The 25,056-nt window shown below is 42.0% G+C and overlaps 1 protein-coding gene across 1 annotated transcript in view; it reads right to left on the bottom strand.

Moving 5' to 3' along the window:
• LOC122555564 (NXPE family member 3-like) overlaps positions 1–25,056 on the bottom strand; it is a 142,675-nt gene that overhangs the window by 8,035 nt on the left and 109,584 nt on the right. The window contains exons 5-6 of the mRNA XM_043701591.2: positions 16,640–16,713; positions 10,924–11,127 (exon numbers count right to left, since the gene is read on the bottom strand). Coding sequence (XP_043557526.2) covers positions 10,924–11,127; positions 16,640–16,713 — 278 coding nt within the window. The remainder of the gene's footprint in view (positions 1–10,923; positions 11,128–16,639; positions 16,714–25,056) is intronic.

The raw sequence follows: 25,056 nt of genomic DNA, 5'->3' as shown, positions 1-25,056 counted from the left end.
ATTATTAGTGAGAGTCTCCAGTGAATCGCTGGTGGTATGTCCCACCTCTCTACTTATAGGTCTTGGTTTCTTAAGATGGGTGACGTCATTTCTAGCTCTTTCTTTCAAGGGAAGGTAGATAGGATCTACATCGGTGTGTTTGTTGATGGAATTCTGGTTAGAATGCCATGCCTCAAATAATTCTCGTGCGAGCCTTTTTTTTGTCTATCCTAGGATGTGTGTATTGTCCCAGTCAAAGTGATGTCCTTCTTTGTCTGTATGTATACAAATTAGTGATAGTGGGTTGTGTCTTTTAGTGACCAATTGGTGTTCATGTATCTTGGTGGCAATTTTCCTGCTTGTTTGTCTGAGGTATTTTACAGTTCTTGCATGGTATCTTGTAAATGACATTAGTTTTTCTGGTAGTATCTAATGGATCCTTTAGGTTCATTAGTTACTGTTTAAGTGTGTTGCTGGATTTGTGGGCTACCATGATGCCAAGGGGTCTGATTAGTCTGGATGTCATTTCTGATATGTCTTTAACGTAAAGTAATGTGGCTATAGTTTTTGGTGCATTGTGTCTGCTGGTTCGAGTTTGTTTCTGAGAATCAGCAAATTGCGTTTATTGGGTACCCATTTTTCTTGAAAACATTGTATAGACATTTTTCTTCTGCTGTTTGCAGTTCTTGGATGCTGCAGTGTGATGTAGCTCATTGAACTAATGTCTTGATGCAGCTTTGTTTGTGGGTGTTGGGATGATAGGTTTTGAAGTTAAGTATTTGATGTGTTTGTTCTGTAGGCACTGGTTTGAGGCTCTCTGTTAACTGTACATTCAACTGTCACGTCGAGGAATGTCACTGTTGTTCTCCTCCTCTTTTGTAAATGTTAGGCCTGTCAGGATATTGTTGATAGCGTTGTATGTTTCCTCTAATTTGTTCCATTTGAGATAACAAAGGTGTCATCTACATAGCGGACCCAAAGTTTGGGTTGGATAGATGGGAGGGCAGCTTGTTCCAGTCTCTGCATTAGTGCTTCCACTATGAGCCCTGATATTGGTGATCCCATGGGTGTTCTGTTCTTTTGTTTGTGGGTTTTGTTATTGAATATGAAGTGCGTGGTGAGGCACAGGTCGACTAGCTTCAGGATGTTGTCTTTGTTGATGAAGTTGGTCCTGCCTGGTGTTTGTGATCCTGGTTTTCTTAGTAGTGATGTCAGTGTTTCTTTGGCCAGGTCGATGTTAATTGATGCGAAAAGGGCTGTAATGCCAAAGGAAACCATTATTTCATCCTCTTCTATCTGTCTTTGATGGTGTTCAGGAATTCTTGGAGTGAATGGAGTGGCGTGAATCTTCAATTAGGTGTTTTAGTTTTTGGTGGAGTTCCTTTGCTCGTCTGTATGTTGGTGTTCCAGGTAGGGAGACTATGGGTCTGAGGTGCGGGTTGGGGGTAGCGACTTCAAGTTTGTGTATTTTTGGTAATCCGTAGAAACGTGGTGTGCTGGATCCATCTGCTTTCATGTTTTGGAAATCTGTCCTGTTTAATTCTCCTGATTTTTTAAGTGCTGTGAGAAAGGATGAGATTCTGTTTAGTAGTTGTGGTGTCGGGTCTATCGTCACCTGCTGCTAAGTGTCAGTATCTGCAAGCAAAGCATTTGCCTTTTTAAGAAGTAGGATTATTTTAAAATAACAGTCATGTGTCCCTTGTCTGCAGATAGGATAACAATGGTTTTGTCTTATTTAAGTCGTTCTGAGCTTTTATTTTCTTGAGCATTAAGTATGCTTCCTTCCTTTTTTTGACCTAATGTAGGTGAAACAGCTTGTCTTGCACATCTACTAATATCATTTATTGTATCCGTTGCTCCCGATGTGGTCTCCTCTACATTGGGGACACTGGGCGCCTCCTAGCAGAGCGCTTTAGGGAACATCTCCGGGACACCTGCACCAATCAACCACACTGCCCTGTGGCCCAACATTTCAACTCCCCCTCCCACTCTGCTGAGGGCATGGAGGTCCTGGGCCTCCTTCACCGCCACTCCCTCACCACCAGATGCCTGGAGGAAGAACGCCTCATCTTCCGCCTCAGAACACTTTAACCCATCAATGTGGACTTCAACAGTTTCCTCATTTCTCCTTCCCCCACCTCACCCTAGTTCCAAACTTCCAGCTCAGCACTGTCCCCATGACTTGTCCGGACTTGTCCTACCCACCTATCTCCTTTTCCATCTATCCACTCCACCCTCTCCTCCCTGACCTATCACATTTACCCTCTCCCCCACTCACCTATTGTACTCTATGCTACTTTCTCCCCACCCCCACCCTCCTCTAGCTTATCTCTCCACGCTTCAGGCTCTCTGCCTTTATTCCTGATGAAGGGCATTTGCCCGAAATGTCGATTTCGCTGCTCCTTGGATGCTGCCTGAACTGTTGTGCTCTTCCAGCACCACTAATCCAGAATTCTGGTCTGCTGTGTTTCTTCTGAAAGACCAATATTTTTTAATGTGGATTCAAATGATGCGAGGAAGTCCTTTTTACTCGCGTCTTTGTAATTGTAGTATAACCCTCTGACCAAGACTGCTTTTCCTGTATCAGTTAGTGGATGGTCTGAAAGCATCAATGTTGTATGAAATTATTTTTTGTGTGAGTTTATCTGTGTCATCTGACTGAGATCTACCTGCCAACAACTGTTATTCCTGCACAAATGCCTCAGGAATCAGGTACTTCCTAAATGTCAAAAATACAACCCCCCTCCTCAACACCCCACTAACCAAATAAAGCAGAACAAAACGGCCGCAGAATGCTTAAAGAAATGATAATTGATGCTCACAGCCGACTCCATAAATCCAATTGGGAGATTTTGCACCGAAAAGCTTTCATCAATACCACAACGGACCTTGAATGGACAAATATATCAGAATGAACTATAAGCTTTAAACAACAACAAATACAGAAAAAGAGAAAGCTCGTACTTCAAGATACATTAGATAAACTCACACAAAAAAGCATTTCATACAATCCTGGTTCTTGGATAAAAAATCTAATAGATCATCCATTTACTGATACAGAAAAAGCAGTCCTAGTCAAAGGCCTAGTCCAAGACCTTCCAAGCTTATTGAGCTAGCTTACATACTTACCATCAACCTGAGCTACAAGTCTTCTCAAAAATCACTAAAGCAGTTTGTATCAAATAGCACACACAGAACAAGAATCTTAGTATATTCTAGAATATTATAATCATAAAAAGAGCCTCTTGATGAGGAAACAGACACCAACATGTATGCAAGTGGATGAATAAATGGGCAGAAGTTCTGCAAACGGTTTTACCAGTAGGTTATAGCAAAGGAGTGTTGTGTGAAACACATGAATTAGCATAGGAGATAATTTGGAGGTAAGGAAAATTCAAACCAAAACATGTAAACATTTTTATTGGCCTGGACTACATCCTTGTGGACTTAAGCCTCTACAGTTAATATAAGTTCAAAAGGTGATTGAACATATGCTCAAAGACAACATAGTTGAAGTAAATTGCAGCAACTAGAGCTCACCCATAGTAATGGTGCCAAAACAAGACTATACCCAACGATTATGTGTGAACTATCACAATGACAATGCAATTGCAAAGTCTGATTCATATCCTATTCCACCTTTGGAAGACTGTATTGAAAAGATGGGACAAGCAACCTATACTTTTAAGTCGGATTTACTCAGAGGATACTGGCAAACAGATTTATCCAAGACACTGAAGACAACTTTAGCTGACATCAGATGGACTGTATCAGTTTAACGTCATGTCATTTTATATGAAAAATGTGCCAGCCACTTTTCAAAGAGTAACCAGTAAAGTAATTTCTGGATTACCCAATTGTGTGGTGTACATCGATGATCCAGTGATTTTTAGTTACACATAGAAGGAACATTTGCAGTATCTATCGGAATTATTCAATCAACTTCAGGAAGCGGAGTTGGTGATAGCCTGGCTCAGAATGAGTTGAAAATGTGTTGCTGGAAAAGCGCAGCAGGTCAGGCAGCATCCAAGGAGCAGGAGAATCGATGTTTCGTTTCTTCTTTTGGCTCAGAATGAGACCCCAAAAACCCAAGTCAAATTCCTGGGCCATGTCATTGGAATTGGACAGATGGCACCACAGGATGTGGAAATAAAGGTTATTGGGCAGTTTCCCATATGACTGACTAAGACAGCAGTACTACAATTCCTGAGATTGAGTGTTTCTTATCAGAGGTTTTTATCAAATTTTAGTGGTGTGGTTGCTCTATTGACTGACTTATTGAAGAGGTGCAGAAAATTTTAGTGGTGGAGGACTATCAGAAGGCAGCCTGAAACCTGCGTTAATCATTGCCCCAGTGTTAGCCACACCGAATTACATAAAGCTATTCAAGATAGCTGTTGATGTGAGTGCTGTGCGTGTCAGAGCTGTACTCTTGCAAGATGACAAGGTGATAGAAAGACCTGTTGCTTTTTTTTAAGAAAACTGAATGGAATCAACAAACATATTCCACAATTGAGAAGGAAACCTTGAGTTTGATGTTGCTGCTATAACATTTCAACATTTATATAGCGAGTAATGTGTCTGAGACAGTTATATATTGATCATAATCGATTAAAGGTTTTGGAGAAATTTAAGGACACAAGTTCCAGACCGTTTAAATGGCACTTATTATTGCAGCCATTCAATTTGAAAAATATGCATGTGGCACGATGAGACAATATAATTGTCGATGTTTTAACACGACTATGATGAAGAAAGATGGAGGCGCTTGGTGGCAGGAAAGGAAATGGATTGAAATAGACTGTAGTAGTGAATGAGTGCCTGCTTAGAATCTAGGTAATGTATATTTCATTGAAATGCCCATCAGCTATGATTGAATGGTGGAGTGGACTTGATAGGCCGAATGGCCTTACTTCCACTCCTATGTCTTATGGTTTTATGCTCTTATATGTAGTACGATGCATTAATAGCATACAGTTAAGGATTGTGACAATGCTGTTACTTTAACAGGATATTTTGCCCTGTTTTTTTTTTCAAGAGAGATCGTAAAAGCAGAGGTGCAAAAATGTCTGGGCAAGAGTCTTGTTTAACAATGGCAGGGGAGTAGTCAGTTCTCACAGTTCAGGATTGCTCTAGTTTATTTTAATTATAACAGTGAGGAGCTATTGCAGTGGAAAAAGGTTCCAAGCTTCAGCAGATGGTTCCTGATTGGCTCTCTCTCTGAGATCTCTCCTACCTGTAAGAACCTGAGTTTGAATTTGCCTTTTGCCAAAGGGTGTGTTTATAGAATGTTGAAGGAATTGGAACAGCTCCTTAGTTAAGTTGCTTTATTGAGTCGGTTGAGTTTTCAAATAATTAAGTTATTCCAAATTTTGTTTTCTTTTGTTCGTGTTTCAACTGTAGTATTTAAATAAATTCTGTTTTGCGTGACCAGCTATATCACACCTGGAATATTCACTTAACATCTGTTTTAAATAAGAAAAAGATTGGGTATAGTCTACCTTCTTGAAATATTTTGAGGGGGGACTGGCCTGGTCCATAATAGATTGGGGACACGTGCTAGAATTGATTTGATAGTTCCAATTTGGGATTAGGGTTGTTGGACTCAAAGGTCGCGAGTGGTAGGTGTTCATGCCTTTTGGTCTGGGTGTTAAATTTAGTTGGTTTAAACAGTGCTTGGGGTATTAATGGGTCATTCAGTCACCCAGAGTTTTCTGGGGTGGAAGAAATGAGCCAGCTTTGGCAAACAGAACTAAGAAGAATCCAAAGGGTTTTTACAAATACATTAAGGACAAAAGGGTAACTAGAGAGAGAATAGGGCCCCTCAAAGGCGGCAAGGCGGCCTTTGTGTGAAGCCGCAGAAAAAGGGGGAGATACCAATCTAGTATTTTGCATTAGTGTTTACTGTGAAAAAGGACATGGAAGATATAAAATGTTGGAAAATAGATGGTGACTTCTTGAAATATGTCCATATTACAGAGGAGGAAGTGATGGATGTTTTGAAATGCATAAATCGCTAGGACTTGATCAGGTGTACCCTAGAACTCTGTGGGAAGCTAGAGAAATGATTGCTGGGCCTCTTGCTGAGATATTTGTATAATCGATAGCCACAGGTGAGCTGCCAGAAGACTGGAGGTTGGAAAACGTGGTGCCACTGTTTAAGAAGGGTGGTAAAGACAAGCCAGGGAACTATAGAACGGTGAGCCTGACCACAGTTGTGGGCAAGTTGTTGGAGGGAATCCTGAGGGACAGGATGTATATGTATTTGGAAAGGCAAGGACTGATTAGGGATAGTCAACATGGCTTTGTTCGTGGGAAATCATGTCTTACAAACTTGATTGAGTTTTTTGAAGAAGTAACAAAGAAGATTGATGAGGGCAGAGCAGTAGATGTGATCTTATGGACTTCAGTAAGGCTTTCGACAAGGTTCCCCATGATAGACTGGTCAGCAAGGTTAGATCTCACAGAATACAGGGAGAACTAGCCATTTGGATACAGAACTGGCTCAAAGGTAGAAGACAAGGGGTGGTGGTGGAGGGTTGTTTTTCAGACTGGAGGCCTGTGACCAGTGGAGTGCCACAAGGATTGGTACTGGGTCATCTACTTTATGTCATTTACATAAACGATATGGATGTGAGCATAAGGGGTACAGTTAGTAAGTTTGCAGATGACACCAAAATTGGAGGTGTAGTGGACGGCGAAGAAGGTCATCTCAGATTACAACAGGATCTGGACCAGATAGGCCAATGGGCTGAGAAGTGGCAGATGGAGTTTAATTCAGATAAATATGAGGTGCTGCATTTTGGGAAAGCAAATCTTAGCAGGACTTATACACTTAATGGTAAGGTCCTAGGGAGTGTTGCTGAACAAAGAGACCTTGGAGTGCAGGTTCATAGCTCCTTGAAAGTGTAGTCGCAGGTCAATAGGATAGTGAAGAAGCTGTTTGGTATGCTTTCCTTTATTGGTCAGAGTATTGAGTACAGGAGTTGGGAGGTCATGTTGCGGCTGTACAGGACATTGGTTAGGCCACTGTTGGAATATTGCATGCTATTCTGGTCTCCTTCCTATCTGAAAGATGTTATGAAACTTGAAAGGGTTCAGAGAAGATTTACAAGGATGTTGCCAGGGTTGGAGGATTTGAGCTATAGGGAGAGGCTGAATAGACTGGGGCTGTTTTCCCTGGAGCGTCGAAGGCTGAGGGGTGACCTTATAGAGGTTTACAAAATTATGAGGGGCATGGATAGGATAAATAGACAAAGTCTTTTCCCTGGGATGGGGAGTCCAGAGCTAGAGGGCATAGGTTTAGGGTGAGAGGAGAAAGATATAAAAGAGACCTAAAGGGCAACTTTTTTCACACAGAGGGTGGTATGTGTATGGAAATGAGCTGCCAGAGGAAATGGTGGTGGCTGGTACAATTGCAACATTTAAGAGGCATTTGGATGGGTATATGAATAGGGAGGGTTTGGAGGGATATCGGTTAGGCGCTGGCAGGTGGGACTAGATTGGGTTGGGATATCTGCTTGGCATGGATGTGTTGGACCGAAGGGTCTGATTCCAAGCTGTACATCTCTATGACTCTATGACTCTAAATGATGTGCGGGCTTTAAGGCAGGTGAGAAAAGCAAAGCTGATGGAATTGTCAGACAAGCTGGGATTGGAGCTGCCCTCATCTGTGAGAAAAGGAGAGATAATTACTGCAATAGCTCGGCATTTAAATTTGCTGGAAATACCATCTGAAACTTTGGAAATGGCTAAAATTCAATTGAAAATTAACTGGCTTGAGTTGGAGGCAAAAGAAAAAGAGAAAAAGAAATGAAACAATTTGAATTACGATTAAAAGCACTGGAAAGATAAAAACAATGAATTGCCCTCGCAGAAAGAAAAGAAAAGGACAGAATTTCTTCAGCAGAGCAAAAAGGGAGGAAGGCCCAGCAGAAAAAAGGGAAAAATGAGAGAGAAAAAAAGAGAGAAAGAGAGAGAAGAAAGAGAGAGAGGAAAGGGAGAAAGAGAGAGAGGAAAGGGAGGAAGAAACAGAAGAAAGAGAGAGGAAAGGGAGAAAAAAGAGAGAAGGAAAAGAAAAGAAAGAGAAGAAAGAGAGAAAGAGAGAGAATAAAGAGAGAAAGAAAGAGAGAGGACAGAGAGAAAGAGAGAGAAGAAAGGGAGAAAGAGAGAGAGAGGAATGCGAGAACGAGAGAGAGGAAAGAGAGAGGAAAGGGAGAAAAAGAGAGAAGAAAGGGAAAGAGAGACAAAAGGGAGAAAGAGAGAGAGGAAAGGGAGAAAGAGAGTGAAGACAGGGAGAAAGATAGAGAAGAAAACGGAAAAAAAGAGAAACGAAAGAGAAAAAGAGAGAGGAAAGGGAGAAAGAGAGAGAGGAAAGGGAGAAAAAGAGAGCAGAAAGAGAGAAAGAGAGAAGAAATGGAGAAAGAGACAGAAGAAAGAAAGAGGAAAGGGAGAAAAGGAGAGAAGAAAGGGAGAAAGAGAACGTAGAAAGGGAGAAAAGGAGAGAAGAAAGGGAGAAAGAGAGCGTAGAAAGGGAGAAAGAGAGAGAAGAAAATAAAGGAAAGTAAAAAGAGAGAATAAAGGGATCAGAGAGAGAAGAAAAGGAAAAATGAGTGTAGCAAGGGAGAAAGAGAAAGGAAAGGGAGAAAGAGAGAGAAGACAGGGAGAAAGAGAGAGAAGAAAGAGAAAGGAAGAGAAAAAAGAGAGAAGAAAGGGAGAAAGAGAGAGAAGGAAGGGAAGAAGAGGGAGAAGAAAGGGCAAAAGAGAGAGAAGAAAGAGTGAAAGAGAGAAAAGAAAGAGAGAAAGAGAGAGAAGAAAGGGCGAAAGAGAGAGAAGAAAGGGCGAAAGAGAGAGAAGAAAGGGAAAAAGAGAAGAAAAGGAGAAAGAGAGAGAGGAAAAGGAGGAAGAGAGAGAAGAAAGAGAGAGAGAGAAGAAAAGGAAAAAAGAGAGAGAAGCATGAGAGAAAGAGAGAGAAGAAAGGAAAAAAAGAGTGTGGAAAGGGAGAAAGAAAGAGAGTTTGAACTTCAGAAATTGGTACTAATATAGGCAAGTAGGCTTAAAAGAATGGAGGTGAAGGTAGAAAGTAGACTTAGTGAGGAAGACAGTGAGGCTGAACAAAGGCCAAGTGGCGATCTATTTAAATATATCCAAACATTGCCTAAATTTGATGAGAAGGATGTAGAAGTCTTTTTCATCTCATTTGAGAAGATGGGCTAAACAAGTGCAGTGGCCAGTGACCATGTGGGTTTTGTTGATCCAAACAAAATTAATGAGATATTAATAAGGTATTCCGAGGCAGTGTCTGGGGAGTATAAGGAAGTGAAGAAAGCTATTTTAAGTTCATATAAGCTTGTGCCAGATGCAAACAGACAATGTTTCAGGAATCTAGGGAGGAACCCTGATCAAACCTACATTGAATTTGGAAGGATTAAAAAAAGTAATTTTGATAGGTGGATAAAGGCATTAACAATAGAGCAAACATACCACACTCTTAGAGAAACGATTATTTTGGAGGAGTTTAAAAATTCAGTTCATGAAATAATGAGAACTTATGTGGAAGAGCAGAGAGTTAAAATGGCAAGGTTAGCAGCTGAAATGGCTGATGATTATGAATTGTTCAAAAACCAAAATTTGGCTTCCAACATCAATTTCAATCTGTGAGGGATAGAAATTAGGGAAAAGAGAAATCCTCAGATGGAAAGGGAAAGGTAGATCTCAGTGAAGAAATAACTTACCTCAGGATAAAAAGGAAATCCATAAATGGGAAAGAAGTGAAAAGTTTTCATTGCAATAATGTAGGCCACATGAAGTCACAGTGTTGGTGGGTTAGGAAAATCTTTTGCATTGGGAAGACAGATGTAGGAAAACAGAGTAAACCAGTGAATTTTGATAAAGTGGCAAAGGAAAGCACAGTGGAAGCTAAAAAGCTGCACCAGAATGTATAACCTAGTCAGAGGTTGGTTAAGGAGAATGTGCCAGATCTTCTTAAACCATATACTTGTGACGGTAAGGTTTGCTCACATAGGCAGGAGCGCAGGTAAAGACGTTACAATATTAAGAGACACGGGATCATGTCAATCTTTGATGTTGAGAAATGAGGAGATATGTAACTCAGAAGGATTGTTGCCAAAAAAGGTGCTGGAATGTGGAATTCATGGTGAAACAGGAAGTACTCAATTATCTTTGCATACAGATGAGGAAGGACATCACTTTGATTGGGACAACACATCCATCCTAGGACAAGCCTAACAGAGACATGCACGAGAATTCCTAGAAGCAAGGCATTCCAACCGGAACTCTATCAACAAACACATCAAGTTAGATCCCATCTATCCCCCTGAGAAAAAGAACAGGAAATGACATTACCACAGGAAATGATGTCACCACAAGAAACAACATTACCAACCCAAGGAAACCCAAACATATAAATAGAAAGCAGGAATTATCAATAGTGCTTCACCTGGAGACCCACAGAAGATGTTACCTAGTAGGGTGACAAAACGTCTGGAAATGAACCTTCCAGCTCAGCAAACAAACCTACATCCAGAACCTCAACCTGAGCTACAAATCTTCTCAAAAGTCATGAATAGCAGCTTACATTTACCTTCAAAATAGGAAAACCTTAGGGCTGAACATTTTGAGGGGGTTTGGTCTGGTCCATAACATCATCACCTGTAAGTTCCCCTCGAAGTCTCATCATCCTGGTTCAAATATATTGCCACTCCTTCACTGTTACTGTAGTCCTGCAACTCTGTCCCTGATGGCATTGTAGGTCTACCTACAGGAAATGGACTGCAGAAATCAAGATAGCAGATCACCACCACCTTCTCAAGGGCAATCAGGTATGGGCAATAACTGCTGGCCATCCAATGACCCAATGCCTCACAAGTGAATGAAAAAAACTTAGATTAGACCAGAATAAACATGAGAAACAACACACTTAACCTGGTACAAATTCTGTCAAATATTCAAACCACTGACGTATAGTGGAATCTCCAAAAATGTAGACACTTTTCCCATGGAGACAGTTTATAATAGTTGCAGGAGTGTTGAAACGCTGAATGTTGCAGCTTGTTGACATCCACTGATCCTGATAATAAAATCCAGATGGTGAAAGTAGAGGCTTCCCAGGGAAACATTTTCCAGGGTCTGCAGTTGAAAGAAAAACCAAAATCATTGAAAGACACTGAAATCAATGGCCTTCTCTATAGATGTCCATCATTCAAATGATTCATGACAATTTCTGAAACAATAAGATTGCCAAACAATGGATTTCTACTGTGTCTTGAGACAAAAAAGTTTTAAAAAAGCAAGAGAAGAATGATAACATTGTAACAAAGCAAACGTATGAATTAGGAGCAGGAATAGATCACTCAGCCAAAATAGGTTCCGCCTCATCTCTGTCTTGAATGAGTGGTCCCTTATTTCTAAGGTCTTGAAAGCAGAATTCAGGACTTATGAAGGAAATTAAAAAGCAAGACCTCGAGAATAGTAATGTCAGGATTACTCCGAGAACCATGTATTTGTAAGCATGGGAATATGAGGATCAATTCCTCATGCTTCAATTCCTGAAGAAGGGCTAATGCCCGAAACGTCGATTCTCCTGTTCCCTAGATGCTGCCTGACCTGCTGCGCTTTTCCAGCAACACATTTCCATCTCTAATATGAGGATCACTCAATTAAACATGTAAATGGAGAACTAGAGTTGAAAGGAGCACATCAGATGTTTGAAGCTTTTGGACCAGTTCTGGAGCAGCTGGGACCTATACAAGGTGGATGGTTTACAACTTAAAGGGACTGCAAGACAAATGCAGAGGTAACTGCTTCTGGTATAATTTCCTGTTGTTGATCCTGCTGATTTCCTGATGGGTGTTTGGTGAGTAGGACTGGGAATGGAATATTCGAAGTATCAACACTGAAGAAAAGAAAGAAAAGGATGTCTTGGTGAAATGCATAACTTGGACTTTGAATTAAATAGCAATGTGGGGTGGGGAGAGGGAAGACTCCAGTTGTCTAGTAAATTCAAAACTCAAAGCTAAAGCAGAAGGGAGGAGTGCAGATAGGTGATGAGACTAATTGTTACCAGAAAACTAAAGGAAGGGACAGAATGTAAGAACATCATAATGCACCAAATCAATTGAAGAAGTTTTGGGAAATTTGATAATAGAACAAATTTAAAGGCCTTGTATCTAAATGCACAAAGCATTCAGAATAAAATTAATGAGTTAACAGTGCAAATAGAGATGAGTTGGTAACAATTACTGAAACGTGGCTACAGGGAACCAGGTTTGGGAATTGAATATCCAACTGTACTCAATGTTTCAAAGGAGAGACAGGAAGGAAAGGAAATTAAGTAGTTTGTTCGTAACGGATAGATCAGTGGGAAATTATAAAGGCACTGAAGATCTGAAGATCAAGACGTAGCAGTCTAGGTCAGATTAAGTCTCAAAAGAGTCACCCTGTAGTGGGGCTTAGCATAAACCAGGAAATACTGAAGGCTTATAAGGAAGGTACTCAATAATCATGGGAGATTTTAATAAACATTCATCAAAATTACAGGAATAGCAACAAGGGAGGTTCATTGAACTTATTAAAGATTGTTTTTGGAGCAATGTGCTATGGAACCAACCATGGAGCAGGTTATTCCAGACTTGGTATTATGTAATGAGGTGGGATTGATAAATGATTTCACAGTGAGGAATCCTCGAGAGAAGAGTGAATTTACCATATTAGAATTTCAAATTCAGTCTGAGGGAAAGGAACTGGACATTCCAAACAAGCATTCTGGAGTTAAACCTAAGTAATTACATGAGCATGAGAGCACGTTTGATCCTACTGAACTGGAAGGTAGAACAATTGATGAGCAGCAGCAAATCTTTCAGAAGATACATCAATTGCTCCCAACTAAAACATATTCCAGACGGTTGGAAAGATGGTAAGAGGAGGGATAAACATCCCTGGCTAAAGACAGAAGTTAAAGATAACATAAATTCAAAAATTAAGGCATGCCATATTGCAAAGGCCAGTGGCAGCCTGAAAGATTGAGAAACTTCTAAAGATCAACCAAGAATTATTAAAACAATAAAAAAAAGCAAAGATAAGTTTTAAAAGAAAACTAGTGCAAATTATAAAACAAAAAGCAAATGAAACCTGATTCTAAAAAAGCTTTTAGAAGAACAGAAAAGGAAAGGGGGTAGCTAAAGTGAATGTTGGTTCACTGGAGGATGAGATGGGGAGTTAATGGTGGGAAACACAAAATGGCAGAGATGTTTGAAAGAAGTCCACAGAGACCGGTATTCTGACACCAAGTCAACCTTTATTTACACATAGAGAGTGCTTAACAATGATCCATCTCTCACAGAGGCAGTTCTCAGAGTGACAGGATGTCTGACACTTCTGTTTTTAACAGTCAGCCAGGGCTCCCTGTTTGAACCAGAACAACAGCCCCAATCAGGGAAATCATATTCTATGAGATTCACCTGGCTGACCTCACTACTATCACTAAACAATAAATCAATATTTTGTCTCAGTTTCCATGGTAGTGGATGGAGTACAATCCCAATAGCAACAGGTAATGCAGAAGTTATAGAAAGGGAAGAACTTAGAACAATCATCATTAGGGAAAAAGTATTGAGTAAAGTATTGGGATTAAATGCAAATAAGTCTTCAGGATCTAATGGATCTTAATAGAAGTAGCAACAGAGATAGTGGCTGTAATATTCCAAAACTCTCTGGATATGGCAAAAGTCCCAATAGATTGGAAACTAACAGAAAACAGAGAGTTGAGATCAAATGAGTTGAAAGGTTTTTCTTAGAGCCGAGGAGATTGAAAAGGGACATAATTGAGATGTATAAATTTATGAGGGGCATAGATAGGGAAAACAGGAAGTAACATTTCCCCATTGATGCAGGGACCAATGACATAGATTTAAGATAAGGACAGTAGATTTAGAGGGAATGTGAGGAAAAACCTTTTCACTCAGAGGGTGGTGGGAGCTCACTGTTTGCAAGGGTGGTGGAAGCAGAAACAGTCATAACATTTAAGAAGCATTTTGATGTACTCTTGCAATACATAGACATTAAAGGCTGGGGGCCAAGTGCTGGCAAATGGGATTAGAAAAGTTGGGTGCTTGTCTCCAACTGACACAGATGCGATGGGCTGAAGGCCCTTTTCCTATGTTGTTGACCTCCATGACTCTATGACTTTGATAATTAGCTTCCGAAATCCTAATGATTCCAGATGATTCCACATGATTGGAAGCTTGCAAATGACACCACACTATTGATGAAAGGGGCAGGAGAAAAAGCAGGCAACTAAAGACTGACCAGCCTTTCATCAGTGGTAGGGCAACTCTATTATAAAGAATGTGATAAATTGACATTTGGATAAAATAAGAGATAAAAATAAGAAGTTGGCCATAGTCAGCATGTGTTTGTGAATGGAAAATCATGCTTAATAAACTTGTTTGAGTTCTGAGGATATTACAAACAGAATTGATATTGGTGAGTGGATGGTTGGAGCATGTTTGGATTTTCAGAAGGCTTTGATAAGATTTCTTAGCAAAATTAAAGCAAATGATAGCAGGTAAGATATTAGCATGGATTAAGGGTTGGCTAACAGACAAAGACTGTAAGCATTAATTGGTCAATTCTCGCAGAGGCAATCTGTGACTCATGTGATATCACAAGCATCAGTACTTTAGCCCCCCGCCCCCCCCGATTCACAATATTTTATCAATGACTTGGACATGGGGACCAAATATAATATTTCCAAATTTGCAGATAATACAAACTTAAATAGGAGTATATGTTGTGAGAAATATGTAATGTAACTTTAGGGATTTGGACAGCCTTAGTGATTGGGCAAGAGCATGGCAGATAGAAAAAAAAATGTGAACAATGAGATTATTCACTTTGGTGGGAAGAAGAGGTGTGCGGAGATTTCTTAAATGGTGAGAGGTTGGGAAGTTTAGAAGCACAAAGAGACTTGTGAGTTCTGATCACTAAGTCATTGAAGGCTCATCTGCAGGTACAGTGAACTATTAGGAACGTTAGCCTTTATTACAAAAGGATTTGAGTACAGCAGTGGTTAAGTCATGCTTGAATTAAATAAAGGAAGTGCAATGCAAGTTCACCAGACTTGTTCTCAGAAAGAAAGGACCATCCTATAAAGAGAGATTGAGCAAATTGATTTTATTCTTCCAGCATCAGTATTTCATACAGGCACCTTTTAAATGACAGGTTGTGGCACTTTGGATTTAGATAGATGTTACGTTGCCATCTTTCTTTAGAACAAATATAAATGGAGCTACACCAAACTGTGGTGGTCCAAATGATAACATTTTGCTTCCCTCCTCCTGGATGAGCACACTGCACTTCCTTGGATAACCATTAATGAGGTTGCATCACCTTTAAGATGTAATATTGTACCACCCTTAAAATTGCCAATTGTATCAGGATCATTTGAGTATAGGTGTTTGACATTATTGGCTGATTTCAGTGCTGACATGTACGGCCTATTACACAGTATTGAGTGTGGTTTGAATCTCATGAATTGTAATGACACAAGATCTGTGTATACTGCATTCAATATCTTGACTGCCCATGTGACATTGACGCACTATAACGACACCACGACCTCCAAGTGAGGTTCTAGGAATTGACCTGTATGGCTAGCTACTTCCTTAGGGTGTTAGAAAAGGGCCTCCTGACACCCAAGGAAACTTCCTTCCACTTCCTGTCTACACCTGGTCTAAGGATTCCAACACTGCATTCAACAGCCTGGATCTCATTCCACAAACTGGAAGTTCTCTGTTCCTGTCACTTTGCCAGGAGGGGTACTTTTTCTTATAATTGTTCCTGCATGACAGTCTCTAGTAACTTTCTCAAAGTTAAATCAGTTTCCCTTTAGGAGCAGCAAGCTCAAATCACGAATACCACTGGGTTTTGTTTCGAACATTCAGCCAGCTAGAAGCAAGTATTGTGATTGGCTACCTGCCCCAATAGGGCTGACCATGGCAAACAGTGAATCATAGACCTGAAAGTAGGAGCTAATCAATTTTTAGCCTTCCATGTGCATTTTAGTTCATTTATACTTTCATGAATCTCTGTGGGTAATTCTTCTCTATTAACACGGCAATATAACTGAAAGTTGGCAATGGGAAATGTTTTGGGGTTCACCTAGTATCCTATTGCCCTGGTAAGCAGACTAGAGCCAGTTATGTAGGCATATGGCATGGGTAGGGATACAATACAAAGTCTGTGCAAAGGCGATGAGCACACTAACAATTAACTTCACTGCAATATCAACAAGCCTCTTTCACTAGCAATAGACACAAAGCATCATGTTGACTGGATTATATGGTTGACAATAGCCCTCCATGCAAATGGCTGCCATGACTTACTGGAGCTCCAAACAGGGTCAACCTCTAACAGTGTGTCTCCGAACCTGCCCTCATGCTGCTATTGTGCCATTCAGTACAAATGGTTCTCTATTCTGTCACAGCCACTGGTTTCCCCCTTTTATAGCAAACTGATGCTTTGGAATATATTATCTTTACAGCAGCAAAGGATTACTGAAACATTCTTCTTACTCGTGTTCCATCTGACAGATAAAACATCTAATGCGACAATCATTGCAAATAATTTATATTTCTCCTACCTGAACGAGGTGAAGGCTTTACAGTTATATAATCCAGATCACTGGGTGATATGGGTGTCTTGACATTGATTCCACTGAAAATACATTATTATCATATGTTAATATCATAGAATCCATACAGTATGGAAGCAGACCATTCAGCCCATTAAGTCCACACCAACCTTCTGAAGGCCATCCCACCAGACCCACTCCCCTATCCAATCCCTGTAACCCTGCAGTCCCCATGGCCAATCCACCTAGACTGCACACCTTTGGACTATGGGAGGAAACTGGAGCACTCAGAGGAGACACAGGGAAAACGTACAAACTCCACATAACCAGTCACCTGAGGGTGGAATTGAATTTGGGTTCCTGGTGCTGTGAGATAGCAGTGCTAACCACTAAGCCACTGAGCTGCCCATGCATTTGTTAAAGAATTGCATCCATAAACAGGAACGAGTGAAAATATCAGAAAACAGGAAGCACAGGAATAAAAGCCAACGTTTCATTGTTTGAAAACGCAAATAGTATTTCACTGAGTCCTCCTGAACACTTCAGCCATGACATATCCAAGGATGATTCCCTTTATCAATAATTGTATTCTGTCCCAGTTATCAGTGTCTTTTGTAGCTAGATTCAAGCAATCACGGGTCAGTTAAATATGTGGACATCAAACACCACCTGAACAATTCATAATCAGCCTACTGTCTATAAGGAAGGAGGAATTTATCTCCCTTAGCCTGATCGACAACAGACCAAACAGAAGAACAGAAGAACCAGGAGCAGGAGTAGGCTGTCTGGTCCCTCAAGCCTGCTCCGCCATTCAATAAGATCGTGGCTGATCTTTTCATGGCCTCAGCTCCACTTACCCTCCCTCTCACCATAATCCTTAATTCCCTTACTGTGCAAAAAATTATCTATCTAAGCTATATAAAAAAAACAATGAGGAAGCCTCAACTACTTCACTGGGCATGGAATTTCAAAGATTAACAACCCTCTGGGTGAAGAAGTTCCTTCTCAATTCAGTCCTCTTGTCCTAGTTTCACCCATCATTGGAAACATCCTCTCTATTTCTATCTTATCTATTCTCTTCATAATTTTGTATGTTGCCATAAGATCCCCCCTCATTATTCTAAATTCCATTGAATGTAATCCCAGTTTACTCAGCCCCTCCTCATAAGCCAACCCCCTCAACTCTGGAATCAACCTAATGAACATCTTCTGCACGCCCTTCTGGTGCCAGTACATCCTTTCTCAATTTAGGAGACCAAAACTGCACACAGTACTCCAGGTGTGGCCTCACCAACACCCTGTACAGCTGCAACATAACCTCCCTGTTTTTAAACTCAATTCTTCAGCAAAGAAGGACAAAATTCCATTTGCCTTTTTAATTACCTGTTACACCTGCAGACCAACCTTCTGTGATTCATGCACAAAGACACCCAGGTCCCTCTGCACAGCATCATGTTGCAACTTTTTACCATTGTTATTCCTCTCAAAAGGGATGAGTTCACATTATGAACATGGTACTCCATCTGTCAGACCCTTGCTTACTCACTTAAACTATCTATGTCCCTTTGCAAAGTTTCACAGTCCTCTGTACACTTTTGCTCTACCATTTATCTTAGTTTCATTCGCAAACTTTGACATACATGACATGTCGTTCCCAACTCCAAGTCATCTATGTAAATTATGAATAATTGCAGATCCAACATTGATCCCTGAGGCACACCACTAGTCACTGATTGCCAGCCAGAATAGCACTAATTTATTCCCACTCTTTACTTCCTGTAGTTAACCAATCCTCTAGCCACACTAATACATTGCACATAATATCTTGCATCTTTATCTTATGCAGCAACCTTTTGTTTTGCACCTTGTTGAATGCCTTTTGGAAATCTAGATATACCATATCTACTATGTTCATAATGTCTTCATTGAATTCCAAAAGACTAGTTAATCATGACCTCCCCTTCATGAACTCATGTTGCATCTGTCCAATGGGACAATTCGTATCTATATCTTTTGCTATTTCTTCCTTGATAATAGATTCAAGCATTTTCACCACTACAAAAGTTAAGCGAACCGGTCTATAATTCCCCATCTTTTGTCTAACTCCCTTTTTAAACAGTGATGTCATATTTGTTGTTTTCCAATCTGCTGGAACTGTCCCAACGTCCAGTGAATTTTGGAAAATTATCACATTTGCTATTTCTCCTGCCATCTCTTTTAGCACCGTGGGATGCACTCCATCAGGGCTAAGAGACTTGTCTATCTTTACTTCCATTAGCTTGCACAACACTACCTCCTCCGTAATAGTGATTGTTTCCAGGTGCTCACCGACCTTCATCTCCTTGTCAATGACTGGCATGGTGTTTTTGTGCTTCACTGTGAAAACCAATACAAAATACCTCTTCAATGTCTTGGCCATTTCCTCATATCCCATTACTAAATACCTCTTCTCATCCTTGAAAGGACCAATGTTTACTTTAGCCAGTCTTTTTTGTTTTAAATATTTATAGAAACTTTTGCTCTCTGTCTTTATATTTTGAGCTAGTTTTTTTTCTCATAATCTACCTTACTTTTCTTTATTGCTCTTTTTTGTGATTTTCTGTTGCTCTGTTGATCTTTAAAGCTTTCCCAATCTTCTAGTTTCCCACTAATCTTGGCCACTTTGTATGCATTCTCTTTCAATACAATAGCCTCCCTTATTTCCTTAGACACGCAGGGCAGATTACACATTTTCCCTCTTTCCTTCGTTTTGACTGGTATATACTTTTTGATGAGCACTTTGACAAATTGTTTTGAAGGTCCTCCACTGTTCATCAACTGTCCCACCATAAAGTTTTTGCTTCCAGTCTACTTTAGCCAACTCCTCCCTCATCCTATTATAGTCTCCCTTGTTTAAGCACAGGACCCTAGTATTGGATTTTATCCTCACATTCTCCAACTGTATTCTAAATTCAACCAGACTGTGATCGCTCCTTCCAATAGGAACCCTAACTATGAGATCATTAATTATTTCTGTCTCATTACACAGGACCAGATCTAGGATAGCTTGCTCCTTCATCGGTTCCATTACATACTGTTCAAGAAAACTATCGCAGATAAATTTAATGAACTCCTCCTCAAGGCTACCCTGACCGAAATGGTTCGACCGATCAACATATAGGTTAAAATCCCCCATGACAATTGCCTTCCATTTTTACAGGCATTAGTTATCTCTGTGTTTATTGCTTGCCCCAATGTGATATTATTATTATTTGATGATCTATAGACTATGCACGTCAGTGATGTTTTCTTCTTTAAATTTCTAATTTCTACCCAAATGGATTCAACCCTATTTTCCATGGAACCTTATCATCTCTCATCACCGCCCTGATGTCATCCTTAAATATCAGAGCTACACCATGTCCCTTACCTTCCTGTCTGTCCTTCCAAATAGTCTGATAGCCCTCAACATTGAACTCTCAGTCATGACCATCATGCTATCATTTTTCCGCAATGACTATTAAATCACAATCACTCGTCATGATTTGTACTGTTAACTCATTAGCCTTGTTACGAATGCTATGAACATTCAGGTAAAGTACCCTTTTGCTAGTTTGATACCCTCTCTTTAAATTCTAAATGACATGTTTGCCCCTTCTATTCCACCCCAATGCTAATTAATACTGCAATTCTCCTGGATAACACCCATCTGACATAACAAGATTCCAGATTCTAAAACCTAACTGTAGCAAACAGAATAAAAACATCACTGACTAAGCTACATTTTTTCTGGGCAACTTATATTCAAAGCTACTAAACAAAACTGCTTTCCTATTTTACTTAGAAACACAACCAAAAAATCTACTGTCCTTTCGGTTGTCATTTGATTTCTGGATCCAATTCAAAATTGTTCTGAGCTCCAAAGGATTTATTTCCACTCTGGTCATTTTCTATCCTGGTAACCACAGAACTGCTTGTCGCACTGAAGATTTTTTTTATTCCCCTGGAGATTCTCCCTCTCATGTAAGCTGAGTCAATCTTCCAGGTTTATTCTAAATACTCATGAATTTGATCTTTTCAACCTGAGTGCAAGCACCCACCCACAGTTCTGTGCAATGAACCATGTAGATTGTCAGCTGATAACTTCTCTCTCTTTTTCTCTCTGTTTTTCTCTCTCTCCCCTGCTCACCTCCAATCCTGGCAAACTGAAGCCTATGAAGTTCTATCATATTTTGGGCAAACTTGCAACCCAATACTTCCATGGTTTCACAACTCTCTTTCTCTCAAAGTCTGTTAATATGGCCACATGCTTCATATAGACTTTCTATCCAGGTAAAAATGCTGAATAGCTCTTCCTTAGACCCAACCGTACTCTATCTTGGAAGCAAATGAACAGTATAAAAGCATGATCATTTATAACTTGGCACCTTCAACATTTTCCTGGGAATTGAGAGTCTAGCAATCTAACCTCTGTAAGAACAGGTACTGCTGCCATAGTCTCCACGTGTGAACATCTTACATGTTCTTTCCAGTCAAGCAGCCTCGGCCTTTAAAATAACAGCTCACAGGCCGGAATCGCATCACCAAGTCACCCTTCAGTTACAAGTGCACAGTACATGGGCTCTGACCAGCTAGCTCAAAGCTAGTCCCTAGAATGAGGAGACTTTCCTTAGAATGACACCAGGAGAAAGTGAAGATTGGAAATGCTGGAGATCAGAGTTGAGATGTTTCCAGTAAACATAAAAACCCTTCATCACCAAAACGTCGATTCTCCTGCTCCTCGGATGCTGCCTGACCTGCTGTGCTTTTCAAGCACCATACATTTGAGACTTTCTGATGCTCCTGTTTATATTTGGCAGCTAGGGCTCCTTGATTGGCCCAGGTGAACAATCCAATCATGGATCTCAGGCTACCAACCCCAATCAAGGATCTCATAATCAATGAGATCCATTTGGCCATGGTTCCAAACATGACATCCCTCCCCACTAAGTCCAGAGATATAGATCTCTTGCAACTTATCCTTGGAAATTTTTTGTACCTTGTACGGTTCCTCTGACTTGGAATCTAAAATAGTCAGCATGTACCGGACCATTGCCCATTTCTTGCACCCGGAGTCATCTCGGGAGGGTTTCTTCATCCCCTTTGGCAATAATAGTATTGAGGTTGATTCCATCCTGCCTCTGAGTTTTCCTTGACACTAGACAAATTGAGGAGAACCCATGGTTTCTGACAGCCTTTTTGGCTGTTCTGAGGGGCCAGGTATGTTTTGCTCCTGCCCTGTTTGTGTGGTAGCAGCTTCCTGGTGATCCACGTATTTGTTCAGGACTGCCTCACCTGCCTTCACCTCTGAGCTTACTTTTACAATCAGGACTCCCGCCCACCTTCCGAGGACCCCTTTGCCTGCCTCCAACACACTGCATCCACCTGGACACCTCGTGGTGGCCTAATACCTGCCCTCGACCTCTTCATTTCCAACTGCCGCCGAGACATTAACCGCCTCAACCCGTCTACCCCCTCCTCCACTCCAATCTCTCACCCTCACAGCCCTCCACTCCCTCTGCTCCAATCCCGACCTCATCGTCAAACCAGCAGATAAAGAGGGTGCAGTGGTAGTTTGGCGCACTGACCTCTACACTGCTGAAGCCAGATGCCAACTCAAAGACACCTCCTCCTACCGCCCCCTCGACCATGACCCCACCCCCCCATCACCAAACTGTCATCTCCCAGACCATACATCACCTCAAGAGATCTCCCACCCACAGCTTCCAACCTCATAGTCCGGGAACCCCGCACTGCCCGGTTCTGCCTCCTTCCCAAGATCCACAAGCCTGACCACCCTTGTCGACCCATTGTCTCAGCATGCTCTTGCCCCACTGAACTCATCTCCATCTACCTCGATACTGTCCTATTTCCCCCTAGTCTAGGAACTCCCACAGATGTTCAAGACACCACCACGCCCTCCACCTCCCCCAAGACTTCCATTTCCCCGGCCCCAACGCCTCATCTTCACCATGAACATTCAATCCCTCTACACCTCCATCTGCCATGACCAGGGCCTCCAAGCCCTCCGTTTCTTCCTCTCCTGACGTCCCCAACAGTACCCTTCCACTGACACTCTCATTCTTTTTGCTGAACTGATCCTCACCCATAACAATTTTACCTTCAAAATCCTCCCACTTCCTCCAGACCAACGGGGTAGCCATGGGAACCCGTATGGGCCCCAGCTATGCCTGTCTCTTTGTTGGCTATGTAGAACAGTCCATCTTCCGTAGTTACACTGGCAACACTCCCCACTTCTTCCTCCGCTACATTGATGACTGCATTGGCGCCACCTCGTGCTCCCGCGAGGAGGTTGAGCAATTTATCAACTTCACCAATACATTCCATCCTGACCTTAAATTCACCTGGACCATCTCTGACACCTCCCTCCCCTTCCTGGACCTCTCCATCTCCATTAATGACCACCAAGTTGACACTGACATTTTTTACAAACTCACCAACTCCCACAGCTACCTGGATTACACCTCTTCCCACCCTACCTCCAGCAAAAATGCCATCCCATATTCCCAATTCCTCCCCCTCCGCCATATCTGCTCCCAGGAGGACCAGTTCCACCATAGAACACAGCAGGTGGCGTCCTTCTTTAGAGACCGCAATTTCCCTTTCCACGTGGTTAAAGATGCCCTCCATCGCATCTCATCCACATCCCGCCCCTCCGCCCTCAAACCCCACCCCTCCAACCGTAACAAGGACAGAAACCCCCGGTGCTCACCTTCCACCCTACCAACCTTTGCATAAACCAAATCATCCGCCGACATTTCTGCCACCTCCAAACGGACCCCACCACCAGGGATATATTTCCCTCCCCACCCACTTCAGCTTTCCGCAAAGACAGTTCCCTCCGTGGCTACCTGGTCAGGTCCACGCCCCTCAACAACCCACCCTCCCTTCCTGACACCCTTCCCTGCCACCGCAGGAACTGTAAAACCTGTGCCCACACCTCCCCCCCTCACCTCCATCCAAGGCCCCAAAGTAGCCTTCCACATCCATCAAAGTTTTACCTGCACATCTGCCAATATCATTTATTGTATCGGTTGCTCCCGATGTGGTATCCTCTACACTGGGGAGACCGGACGCCACCTACCAGAGCGCTTTAGGGAACATCTCTGGGACACCCACGCCAATCAACCCCACTACCCTGTGGCCCAACATTTCAACTCCCCCTCCCACTCTGCCGAGGACACGCAGGTCTTGGGCCTCCTTCACCGCCGCTCCCTCACCATCTGACGCCTAGAGGAAGAACACCTCATCTTCTGCCTTGGAACACTTCAACCCCAGGGCATCAATGTGGACTTCACCAGTTTCCTCATTTCCCCTTCCCCCACCTCACCCCAGCTCCAACCTTCCAGCTCAGCATCATCCTCATGACCTGTCCTACCTGTCAATCTTCCTTCCCCCCTATCCACTCCACCCTCCTCTCTGACTATCACCTTCATCCCCACCTCCATTCACCCATTGTACTCTTTGCTACCTTCCCCACCCTCCTCCCTGACCTATCACCTCCATCCCCACCCCCATTGACTTATTGTACTCTATGCTACTTTCTCCCCACCCCCACTCCACTCTCAGTTATCTCTCCATTCTGCAGGGTCCCTGCCTCTATTCCTGATGAAGGGCTTTTGCCCGAAATGTCGATTTTCCTGCTCCTCGGATGCTGCCTGACCTGCTGTGCTTTTCCAGCACCACTCTAATCTAGACTTTGGTTTCCAGCATCTGCAGTCATTGTTTTTACCTGAACACAAACCCTGACCCTCACATCAAACTTCCTTCCCTGAAGTAAATTGTTCCTCTCACTCACAGAAGGCATGTGGCCACCGTTGGTATTCCTACTGCCACTTCCCCCTCTCCCCCAGGTCTAAGAATATCAGGTTTAACCTGGTGCGGAGTCTTCTTCCCATCAGCAACTCTGCAGGAACTATCCTGTGATTGCGAGAGGGGTGATCCTATAATTGAACAGGAATCAGGTCAGTTTGGTATTGAGTGAAACTGTAGACTGTTTCTTTCAGCCTGTTTTAATGTTTGGACTGCTCTTTCCATCAGACCATTGGATGATGGATGGTATGGAACTAGCTGAACATGCAAAAATGCCATTCGACACCAGCAAATACGCATGCATGACTAATGACTTTGGGAGTCTCCGTATTGCAAATGATGCTCGCAGCTTTCAATCATCGTTCCTGAGTTTGCTGAATAAACTTTATGTACGTCTAACCACTTTGAATGGGCATCCACGATGATCAGGAACATTGAGGCCATGAAGGGACCATCATAGTTGACGTGTTACCCAGTCATTCCCACAGATGTAGGGGCTCAGCCAACGGTAATTCTTGTCCTTGTTGGCACTCTGGGCCCTCCCCTCCAATGCAGCTCTGTCAGCATCCAATCAA

This window comes from Chiloscyllium plagiosum, unplaced genomic scaffold (genome assembly GCF_037043375.1).
Source record: "Chiloscyllium plagiosum isolate Xiang-an unplaced genomic scaffold, Cpla_swu_hap1 HiC_scaffold_12, whole genome shotgun sequence".
NCBI classification, from domain to species: Eukaryota; Metazoa; Chordata; class Chondrichthyes; order Orectolobiformes; family Hemiscylliidae; genus Chiloscyllium; species Chiloscyllium plagiosum.
This window is presented reverse-complemented; position numbering and strand designations above follow the sequence as displayed.